Source organism: Mustela erminea, chromosome 5 (genome assembly GCF_009829155.1).
Source record: "Mustela erminea isolate mMusErm1 chromosome 5, mMusErm1.Pri, whole genome shotgun sequence".
NCBI lineage: Eukaryota > Metazoa > Chordata > Mammalia > Carnivora > Mustelidae > Mustela > Mustela erminea.
The window spans coordinates 19,673,338-19,685,517 of record NC_045618.1 but is presented as its reverse complement, the minus strand read 5'-3'; the positions used below and the strand labels follow the sequence as shown (position 1 = coordinate 19,685,517).

The 12,180-nt window shown below is 42.2% G+C and overlaps 1 protein-coding gene across 2 annotated transcripts in view; it reads right to left on the bottom strand.

Annotated features, from left to right (window-relative positions):
• The window catches only part of ASB7 (ankyrin repeat and SOCS box containing 7), a 54,022-nt gene that overhangs the window by 16,105 nt on the left and 25,737 nt on the right, over positions 1-12,180 (bottom strand). For both annotated transcript variants that reach the window (XM_032342211.1, XM_032342210.1), the window contains exon 5: positions 4,677-5,282. In XM_032342211.1, the coding sequence (XP_032198102.1) occupies positions 4,677-5,282 (606 nt within the window). The remainder of the gene's footprint in view (positions 1-4,676; positions 5,283-12,180) is intronic.

Here is a 12,180-nt window from a genome sequence, read left to right as displayed (position 1 = left end):
TGTAAGAGGCCGCACTGTAAAAACCACTGTTCTACATAAATTGTAAAATAAAATCACAATGTTGCAGGAAATCATCCCTTTTAAGTGGTTACTGGCAAGAATTTTAAAAAGTGGGTGGAGTCCCTGGGGACTGTGGTCTCATTCCCCCATGTTTCAGAGGGGGGAACTGAGCAGCAGGGGGAGCCGGGAGACTAACCAGCTTGCCCAAGGTTTTTAGGCAAGTCAGACATGGGGTCAAGAGCCCACTAGCTTGCTCTCTCCACCTCTGACACAGAGGCAGAGCTGAGAGGTCTTCAGGATCGTGTATGAGACAGATGTGCCCCTGAATTCCAGGGGGGTTGGGGGCGGAAAACTACTCAGCCCAAATGACGATGGATAGGCTGTGTTTCACTTTTCATGTAAAAACAATAAAACTAATGAACAGCTTTCCAGTTTTAGCTCGTGAACATGTAAGGAGCTTGGAAAGTCATCACTCCTGCTCTTGTAAGAACAAAAAGCTGAACAAACACAAAATCAGTGACCTCTCTTGGACTCACCCACCAGTGAACAGACGTCACAGCGCAAACCGCTGCAACGTCAGGGGAGAGAAAGATCCAGAGAGTCCTGGCGCACAGCTGCGTACCTGCACCAGAAGCTGCAGGTGCCATCAACTGGTAGGAGCACTTCCACGGTAATTGTGACGAGTTAACATGAGGATGCGTGTGGACTGGCCTGACAGTGCGCGTCACCGTCTCAGGGAGCCCCCTGCCCCGTCTGCCCCCCCCTCAACATTCTATTTTACTTTCAGGAACCCCACCAGGCTGCCACGGTGAATAGCTAATAAAAACCCCGCTCGTGGTTCTAGCAAGGGAGGAGGGTTGAGAACAACCATGTGACCTATACCCAGAACCTTCTCCCTAACAAAGGCCTGTTCTGGAAGGATGGAGACTACCAGAGTTATGACCCCTGGAAAAAGAACAGTTCTCTGATTTGGGTGCACAGAGTCTTCCTGGGTCACCGAGCTGTGTGAGCGGGGAGGCCACACGGGGAGGGTGGAGGAGCGGGCAAATGGCGAAACTTCCAAAGCACACAGCCCAAGGACGCAGGCCCCGAAAGACAGACTTGATTGGAACATGCCAGACTGTTGGCCTCCCCCATCCCCTTAGCTGACAGTGACGGGGCTCCAGTGGGACAGCTGTGGTCTTGAGCTGAAAGAGCCACGAGACGCAGACACTTCAGAGGAGGAGTGCTGAGACAAGCCGAGTCAAGAGGGGGAGACAAAACCGAGGACGCAGGAGGGTCTGAAGCTCCCGGCTCCTACAGCTCCAGCAGACATGGCACGCGGCCCAGATCCTGGCCAGGTTCACACAGGGCCTGACATTTAAAGGCCTATTTGCCTCCGTTCCTATGACCTGATCCATCCTGTCTGGCTTCCATAAAAAATTATAAGACATGCTAAACGGCAAGAAAAAAACCACATTGGAAGAGACAAAGCAAGCATCGAAGAAGACTCAGCCATGACACAGATGCCGGGATTATCAGACAGGCAATTTAACCGATGATTGCTCTGTTAAAACTGACGAAGACAGTAGACGGTAACAGTAAAATCTTGCGTCTCTAATGCCTTGATGAAAGAGCAGCCCATCAGAGGTAGATTCCCAATGAGTACAAACGTGCAGGTCCCTGGCAAAGGAAGGAGTGGGTGACACGCCGACCCCTCCAACAGCTTTTGACCCGGCTGCTTGCACAAATCTTGGATCCCACTTTGCCTTCTGAATATTTCCGTCTCATGCAGAAAAAGGGTGGTAAGCCTTACAACTGAAGGATTTCCGAGGCAGGCAGCACAACACGGCACCTGTTTCTGGAAACAGGCAGGCCAATCCGAAACGGAAACGGCCTCCTTCCCAGTGGCACTCTGCAGCAGGGAGCCATCTTGTTCTGCGCCCTCCCCACTCTGCCTGGACTGTGTTCTCCACCTCCTCTGATCTTCAGATGCTTGGACACAAGAAGTGCAATCAGCAAAGCTTCTCAGGCCCAAGGCCTTCTCCTGCAGAAGGGGCTGGCTGGGGGAGGTCCGTCCCTGCCACAGGCATAATTCATGCCTGAGAATTCAGAAGCGGGCTTCCCCCCTAACTGAAGTTCTTCGCTCCTTGTCTCTGGACAAAATTCCAGCCATGCAGGTCATTACAATCCCTTTTATGCCCCCAGTAAGTTTAAAAGTTCCAGTTCGTCAGTGCCTGAGGTTCAGTTTTCTCGTGGAATTTCTCTCTTCAAAGATTTTCTGTTCTCAGTAACTCCCTCATCCGTACGGTGAGTAGGGGCGTTTGCATTATGGCACAGGGAAAGGATAAGAGGAACAACAGTCTACCAGCTGGAAAACAGGAGGCTAGGGGAGACTGAGAACCTTCAGGGTTCACTCGACTGGTAGCAAGCCGGGCCCTCCTGTTCATCCACTCTCATTTAATTATTTTATTTTAAAAAACACATGTAGCACTTCAAATGTGCCAGGTGCCGTTTTAAGCACATTATAAACATTAACTCATTGTATCTACACAACAGGCCTACAGGATAGTTATCATTACCCTAATGCTTCCTTGAGGACACTGGGGCCCAGAGCAGTTGGGTAAGCTGCCCAAGGTCACAGGTGACAGGTGGTGGAGCTGGGGCCTGAGCTTCGGCAGCCCAGCTCTAGTCGACGTCCTTAACTGCCGAGCAAAATACTTAACAAGAGGGGCAGTCCCATTAATTTAACCAGGAGTCTCTAGTGAGAGGTTGGAACAAAGACAATAGTAACAACAAAAAGATATTCAGAACGCAGAAAGAATAAGAGATGCTTCACAGGCTTTTTCCGCGACAGAATCCTAACCTCAAGTTCAAGAGTGACAGTCTCTCTCACAGCACCAACACCCCTCCCAGCCTATGGATGAAGACTGCTAGAAAATCTGCTGAGAGAACCAGCACTTGGAATGTCACGGCAAACTTTTCGTTAGATGCGGCCTGGATCTGAAGAGTCAGAGAAAGCTGGCGAAGAAGCACCACACACGACATCTCCCATCTCAGTCTGTCATGTGCCTCAGAAACTTTCAAGGGATCACCTACCAGTTGGCCCCAAACACTGCTCGCAAGGCAGACAGATCTACGCTGTAGAACATGGGGGCCACCGTGCACTTGCAACCATCTAAATTCCAATTAATACAGTTAAATTAGGAATTCAGTTCTTCGGGCGCCTGGGTGCCTCAGTTGGTTAAGCTACTGCCTTCGGCTTAGGTCATGATCCTAGAGTCCCGTGATGGAGTCCCGAATCGGGCTCCCAGATCCGCAGGGAGTCTGCTTCTCCTTCTGATCTTCTCCCCTCTCGTGCTCTCTCTCACTCTCTTTCTCACATAAATAAATAAATTTAAAGCAAAAAGAATTCAGTTCCTCAGTGGCATTAAACACGTAACATGTTTAAAACAGCCACATGGGGCTAGAACTCGTAGCTACCATACTGGATAGAGCTGACCATTTCCATTGCCACAGGCAGGCCAACTGGACAGCATATGTTAGATTCTTATGATCTAACATAAATCTAACTTAGAGTGTTATTTCTTTTTGGGCTTTGGTCTGCAGACACAAAGTGGTAACAATGTCATCTTTTCCTTTTCATAAACACATAAAATCCAAATTACAATTCACCTGTTCATACGATTTCTACTCCCAAGTTCAGTTCCAAGCAGGAGAGCAGATCGTTTACAAGGTCAAGTGAACTCCTTAGTTGTACCTCAGGACAAATATACCCACAGTGTCTCTGTTCCTCCATGATAATGACTCAAAGGGAAAGACCAGGTGAGGAAAAGGGAGTTTGTGAAAGAGTGCAGCAGAGGGCAAAATCAAACATTTCGTTGATTGACTTGAGCCTCAGGTTGGATGTTGAGCTCTGAGACACATACATGACTAGCCGTCGCGGAAGAGAGAGAGTGGCTATGTCCACACACAGACCAATATCCCTGCCAGAAAAACAAGGCAAACGTACACCACCACGCAAGGTGGGTCACATATTCCCAGGCTTTCCGAAGAAGTGCCCACACCAAAACTGGTCAGGAGTGGAAGCCATGTGGTCCCGGGACAGTGGCACCAAATCTCCCATTGATGACAGATCTTAAGAGCAACTTCCGGCATCCTCAACCCTTCATTACATGGATCCCTCAGTAACACTGCTGTTCATCTCATGTTGGGTCACACCACGGGAAGCCAGAGAAGCAACACTAAAACATGGAGCAACAGCTTCACGATAAAGCACCAATTCTAGGTAGGACACTTCCACAGCTATGGGACCTAAAGGCCAATGCTGTCCTAATTCTTCAATCAGAAGTCCATGAAAGCCCGAATGACTATGTGAGTGACTAGTAGGAATTGCCTTGTTCTGACAGAGATCTTTGAATTTAACAATTTCTCCTCTCTCTGTCCCTTCCTACATTTCCACTCTCAGCCCATCTACCCCTATTATTTTCAGTAACGGGCATGAATCTTGAGATAAAGAGCTTTCTTTTTACTTCCGATGGATGAGGCATGAATCATGTTATTAATAACTTTGTAGTAAGCAGGGCTGACAGGAATTATTAGCATCTGCTCAGTAAGTTGTAAACCCATGAAACTCCCCCCCCAAGAAGATGAAAATTTCTTAAAAATGCAGTGAGAGTAATAATTAAATTACATACTTGTGACTTCTTGTAAGAAATCCAAACACGGTCGACTACTTCCAGAAATACTTATTGAAACAGCCAGTGGGGTCTGTCCTTCATAGTTCCTTGTGTTTGTGTCCGCTCCATAGTTATATAACATCCGTGCACAGAGTACATCATCCCTAAGGGCAGACAAATGTAAAGGAGTCTGTCCATCTTCTAAGCGACCCAAGTTTGTATCTGCTCCTCTCTGAAGGAACATTCGGCAGTAAGAGTGATTGCTTTTGATCACCGCGTATCGCAACAAGAAACCGTTCTGGATGTCAATGTTGGCATTGTGGTCCAGGAGGATCTTCACGCAGCTTGACCTCTCTCGGATGATGGCGAGCTGAAGGGGAGTGGTGCCTTTATCGCTGAGCGGGTCGACCTCAGCCTTGAACTCCAGTAGGAGTCGGACAAATGAGTCCCTACCATAGTGAGCAGCCACATGGAGGGGAGTCCAGCCATCATTGCTTTTGGCATTAATAATGTCGCTCCTGTATTCAGATTCTAACATCAGGCGTGCGATCCGGGCCCGACCGTGCATGGCTGCGTAGTGAAGAGCAGTGAAGCCTCCAATCAAGTCCTTAACTGTTGGATCGGCTAGGACAAAAACCAAAATGAAAACATTAGCGGACTTGAAGACAAAACAATAAACTCTACACCATGGCACAGAGCACTCAAGACCATTCCCAGGAAAAAAATGTGAAATGATTGAAGATTATAATGAACATTAAGTACTTCTTTCTCAGTTTAATTGAAGCATAGTTTTCACAGAAAATAAATTTTGGTAGAAAGTCATCAAACCTGGGTTAACAGAATGAAAATGACCTACAGAGTATTTAAAAGATAGACAAAAAGAGAGAGTTCAGATTGCCACAGCCCCTCTCTGTCCTAATTTAACCAACTGCTTTTGGCTACTCGGCTCTCTCATTTCTGTATTGTTTCATGTTTCTCTTCGGTTTTGAACTTTCTGCTTTATTTTCTCTTGTGCTTCTTGGTCTTAAAGAGAAGCATGTGTAGCAACATCTGCTGCTCTAAAGGACGGATGTACTGTGGTCTGGCAGGCTGTGTTGTTTTAGGGTATATTAGGTAAAAAAAAAAAAAAAAAATCTTCTGTGGTCTGCAGAAATTCCAAAGCATGTAAGATATATGTTAAGTGATCGTGATAAATCATTTTTTGTAAGATAAAAGGCTATTTTGTAGATTCTTAGTTTTATAAGAATTTTGGAATTTTTAAGAATTAAGCAGCACTTTTTTTGTGTGAAAAACTGGGAGAAACCTCAGCCCTGTAGGAATTTTTTCTATAACAGTTCCAAAATGCTCTCCTAAACGGGCTGATTTCTGGAAAGAGAGAAAGAGAAAGAAAGAAAGGGAAGCTACAATTGACAATCTGCTGTGTGACTCGAGTCACAGACTTTTGTCACCTGCCTGGATCTTCCCTGAAGCCAAGGGTCAGTTTTGTGTAGCTCTCATTCCACGGGCCTTCTTGGGCAGTGGGGAAAAAAGGGATAAAAAGTGCTCCCTCCTATTAGGTAGGTCACATCCTAGGGACCAGTAATCTTAGGTGAAAATAAATTGGTCAGATCTATCCATCTAGTATTAAAATGCTCTCTTCTTATAAAAGTCACCCTTAATTTCTGGTTTGTTCAAGAGAAACTCGTGAGTGTTTTCCAAACACAAAAAGCCTCCACAGTTATAGGACTAAAACACTCCTGTGTTGTTTACTAAAATGTTACTTAGTTCTCAACTATATGATGACAGCTGGGTCCCTTAGAAAAATATATGAGGCAGAAAACTACATATATAATATTAATACTACTGAAAAGAATAAAAAATATCATTAAGAAGTAGTTGCTAACAAAACCTATAAAAAGTTAACGTTTTTAGGAAAGCTGCATCAGTTGAATTTCTAAAATCATTTAGTATAAACTGACACTACCCAGTGATCATTACCATTTAAAGAAAATAAGAGTATTTTATCTGCCTTCGCCTTCTCTTAAAAAAAAACAAGCAAGCAAGCAAGCATGTTTAAACAAAGCATTTTGCTGCCATCTACTGGTAAGGCACAAACTTGAGTAACAAATATTTTCATTTTGGCAGCTTATGCTGAGCCCTCAAGTCTTGGACACCTACCTACCTCTCTTAAAATATGGAGACTAAGACAGGCATGAAATCTAAAAGACCCCTTCTGGGTGGGATTATGGACACTGGGGAGGGTATGTGCTTTGGTGAGTGCTGTTAAGTGTGTAAACCTGGTGATTCACAGACCTGTACCCCTGGGGATAAAAACATATGTTTATAAAAAATAAAAAATTAAAAAAAAATAAAATAAAATAAAAGACCCCTTCTATTCAAATGAAACAATGAATCTTGCCAAGACTTCCATTTCTAATCTATACCTGACCAATCAGGTGCTTCTTTCTTAATCTGTCAGATTGAAAAATACCTTCTTGCATTTCTCCCACATTTAGGGGTATCTTTAAAGGTGCCAGCAGTCTTATGTGCATCCTATACTCGCTCCATTGGACAGTAAGATTGAAATTATGTAACATGAAATTGTACCAGCATCTTTGGTTTTCCACTTTAGGTCTTTTTTAGGTGCTACTTGCATTTTGGTGCTATACTGAGCTAGGAAAAACAAAGATTAACAGATATAAGGATCTGCTTAGTCTCAGTAAAAACCATGAAAATGCATTACAGCACACGCGGAAAACACAGCTGAGAAGAGCGAGCTAGAAATTAACAATGCATAAAATCTGTATACTTACTGTCCTCAAGGCATTAATAGGAGACAGAAGACAAATGAAGATGCGAACAGAGATTAATTTAAGGATTATTACAGCTAATGCAACAGATAAGGAAAAGATCTCATTTGTAATTAATAACAGGAACTGCACAATGCCTAGATAAAAACTGAGTAAGAGATGTGCAAGGCACATGTGAAGACACTTCTTTGATTGAACTGAATTCCCTTCATCTGTATCTGCTCAACTGTCCCTTCATCAGAAAAGCCTTCTCTAAACACTAACCGAAGCCCCAGCCACCTTATTACTTTGTCCCCTTAGTATGCTTCTGCCTTCTTGCAAGTGCAGAGATAAAATAAAATTTTATCACAGATGCAGAGATAAAATTTTTTAAAAAGTTTATTTTAAACAGGCTTTAGTAGTTTCAAGAAATCCATTTAAGTCTACTGAAAAATTTTTAAAGTGTATATGAATAAAAAATATCTCCCACCAATATGACTTTTTCCCCCAACTACTGAGGTACAACTTTACTTAGGTATAATAAAATTCACCCACTTTGAGTGTAGAGGTTGATGAACTCTGTCGAACTGTAGACAGCCATGTGGCCATCACCACAAAATATTCCCATCATCTCAGAAAGTTCCCTTCCTGACTCTTTACAGTCAATTCCTTGCACAGACTGTGGGTACCAGGCAACCACCACAGGCTTGCCCTTCTAGAATGGTGTATAAGTGAAATCATACAGCATGTAGACTTTTGTGTTTGACTGATTTACTTAGCATGACGTTTCTGAAATACATCGACGTTGTTGGTGTGTATGTATCAAAAGCTTATCCTTTGTATTGCTGAAGAGTATTGTATAATATGGATATACATTTACTGAGGGATTTGCCAGCAGATGGACAATTGCATTATTTCCAGTTTGAGGCTATTATGAATGAAGCTACTGTGAACATTCACATACCAGTCTGTTGTTTTTCATTTCCATTGGGTAAATACCTGGGAAAGAACTACTGGGCCACCTGTTAAATGTACATTTAACCTCCCAAGAAATTGCCACAATTTTTCTAAGTGTAATATTACACTGTGTAATATCACAATTCTCTCAGCAATACTGTATGAGAGTTATGGTTCTACATCTTCACTAATACTGGCATCATCAATAATCTTAATTTTACTCCTCCAGAGAGTATAAAATAGCAAACTGCTGAGGTTTTAATTTATGTGACCTTGATGACTAGTGACACTGGGCTTATTCAGATATTTTCTTCTGTCAGCGTCTGTTGAAATTACTCATTTTTACTAAATTGCTTTTCTCATTATTGAGTTTACAATTCCATTGCATATATATTCTGATACAAGTCTTTGTCAGCTATGGTTTGGAAATGTTGTCTCCTAGTATCCTGATTGCTTTTTCATTTTCCTTTTTTTGAAGAGCAAAATGTTTCAATGTTGAGGAAGTCAACTGATTTGTCTTTTACGGCTTGTGCTTTTTGCATCCCGTTTAAGAAACCACATTGAGATACCACCTTGCACGAGTTAGACTGGCCAAAATTAACAAGACAGTAAACAAGTGTTGGAGAGGATGTGGAGAAAGGGGGACCCTCTTACACTGTTGGTGGGAATGCAAGTTGGTGCAGCCACTCTGGAGAACAGCGTGGAGATTCCTTAAGAAATTAAAAATAGAGCTTCCCTATGACCCTGCAATTACACTACTGGGTATTTACCCCAAAGATACAGTTGTAGTGAAAAGAAGGTCCATCTGTACTCCAGTGTTCATAGCAGCAGTGGCCACAGTCACCAAACTGTGGGAAGAACCGAGATGCCCTTCAGCGGACAAATGGGTAAGAAGATGTGGTTCATATATACAATGGAGTATTATGCCTCCATCAGAAAGGACGAATACCCAACTTTTGTAGCAACATGGACGGGACTGGAAGAGATTATGCTGAGTGAAGTAAGTCAAGAAGAGAGAGTCAATTATCATATGGTTTCACTTATTTGTGGAGCATAAGAAATAACACGGAGGACATGGGGAGATGGAGAGGAGAAGGGAGTTGGGGGAAACTGGAGAGGGAGATGAACCATGAGAGACTGTGGACTCTGAGAAACAAACTGAGGGTTTTAGAGGGGAGGAGGCTTGGAGGGTTGGATGAACCTGGTGGTGGGTATTAAGGAGGGCACGTATTGCATGGAGCACTGGGTGTGATGGATAAACAACGAATCTTAGAACACTGAAAAAAATAAAATAAAATAAAATAATCAAAAAAAAAAATCTTTGCCCAACACAGTGTCACCTAGAATTTGTGTCTTCTTCTAAAAGTTTTGCATTTTTAACTCTTACATTTAGGATAATGACTTACTGATAGCTGACTTCTGTGTAAAGTGAGATCAAATCAAGGTTTATTATTCCATACAGATATCTAGTTGCCCAGGGCAATCCATTATAAAGACCACTTTTTCCCCAGTGATTTATCCTTGTGCCACGGACAAAAACCAATTTACTATACAAAGGGTGGGTCTTTTCCTAAACTCTGTTCTGTTCTATTGACCGAAAAGTATATTCATACACCCATACTGGAGTGTCCTGATTACTATAGTTAACAGAAGTTGCGATAGTAGCAGGTAGTACAAATCCCCAAACCTTTTTAAAAACTGTTTTGCTCAATAAATATTTTTTATGTATTTTTTAAGGATTTTATTTTTTATTTATTTGACAGAGAGAGACACAGTAAGAGGGGGGAAGACAAGCAGGAAGAGTGGGAGAGGGAGAAGTAGGCTTCCCTCCAAGCAGGGAGCCTCGATGTGGGGCTCAATCCCAGGACCCTGGGATCATGACCCGAGCCAAAGGCAGATGCTTAACTGACTGAGCCACCCAGGCACCCCTAGCCAATAAATTTTAGAATCAACTCATCAATTTCTTCAAACAAGCCTGTGAGATTTTGACTAGAACTCCACTGACTCAAAAAATGGAAACCATCCCCAAATACTCGAGGTAATATTGATTCTTCCAAACATGAAAAAAACAATATCTATTTATTTAGGTCTTCTTTAATTTCCCTCGGCAATGTTTTGTACTTTTTAGTGTATAGGTCTTGCACATCTTTCATTACGTTACTAAATACTTCAAGTTTGGTTGTTATAATAATGAATTTTTTAAAAATTTCATTTTCCAATTATTAACTGCTGATAGAGAGAAATTTGATTACATACTGAGCTGTGTAAATTCACTAGCTAAATTCACATTTTAGTAGATTTCTTATGCTAGTCTACATACCCAATTACGTTCTCTGCAAACAAAGACAGAGTCACTTCTCCCTTTCCAATCCATAGGATTCTTATTTAAACGAGTGTTAAATACAAATGGTAAAAGCACACTCTTGTCCTGTTTCTGATCTCAGGGAAAGCATTCAGCAGTTCACCATATACTATGATGCACATTATAGTTTTTCCTAGGTGCCTTTCCTTAGGTTTTGGAAGTTATTTTCTGCTTCTGGATTGCTCAGTCTTTATGATGAATGGGTATTTTATAGGGTCATCTGCCTTTTCTGCACCTATTGAAATGATCACTTGGTATCTGTACTTTTATTCCATTAATAATGTAAATTACCATGCTGAGTTTCAAATCTTAAACCCTGCATTCTTGGGGTAAACAGTACTTGGCCATGATATACTATTCTTTTTTTGTACACTGATGGCTTAGATTTGCTGGTGTTTTGTCAGGGATTTTTTTATCTATCATCACGAAGGATACTGGTATGTAGTTTTCATTTCTTTCAATGTCTATTTGGTCTTGTATTAGGGCACCACAGTTTGGAAGTATTTCCTCAAAGAGTCTGGGAAGCAATGTTATTGTTTAGTTTTTCAACATTTTAAAATAATGCAACAGAGAAAGCAGCTGGGCCTAAAGTTTTCTTAGTGAAAAGTTTTATTTATGAAGTAAATTTCTTTGATATAGGACTGTTCAATTGTTTCATTCCTCCTTGGATCAGTTTTGGCAATTTATGTCTTTCCAGGAATTGGTCCATTTCTTCTAAATGGCAAAAAGGTGTTTGTTATATTCCTATCACCCTCTCAATGTCTGCAGGATCTATAAACAATTTTCCCACGCTTAGTTCTGATTATGTGTTTTCTCTCTTGCTTCTTCATCAGTCTGGCTGGAGATTTATCAATTTCGTTGATCTCTTCAAAGAGCCAATTTTTGCTTTTTTTGTTTCACCAATTTTCTCCATCATTTGTCCTTTTTTTAAGATTTTATTTATTTATTTGACAGAAATCACAAGTAGGCAGAAAGGCACGCAGAGAGAGAAGGAGAAGCAGGCTCCCTGCTGAGCAGAGAGCCCGCTGTGGGGCTCGATCCCAGGACCCTGAGACCATGACCCAAGCCAAAGGCAGAGGCCTAACCCACTGAGCCACCCAGGTGCCTCCATTTGCTCATTTTTAATCCCACTGATTTCTCATCATTCACTCCTATTCTTACTTTGGGTTTAATTCCAGCAGGACATGGACACTGTTCCAATACAGCCCTCTTTACTCTCCCCTTCTTTGTGCCACTGCTGTCATATATATTACATATTTATACAGATGGATTTTTTTAAGACTTTATTTTTTAATTTATTTTTTAAGAGAGAAAGAAAGAGAGGGAGAGAGAGAGAAGTGAGGTGAGGGACAGAGAGAGAAGCAGACTCCCCGCTGAGCAGGGAGCCCGACATGGGGCTCAATCCCAGGACTCTGGGATCACCACCTCAGCTGAA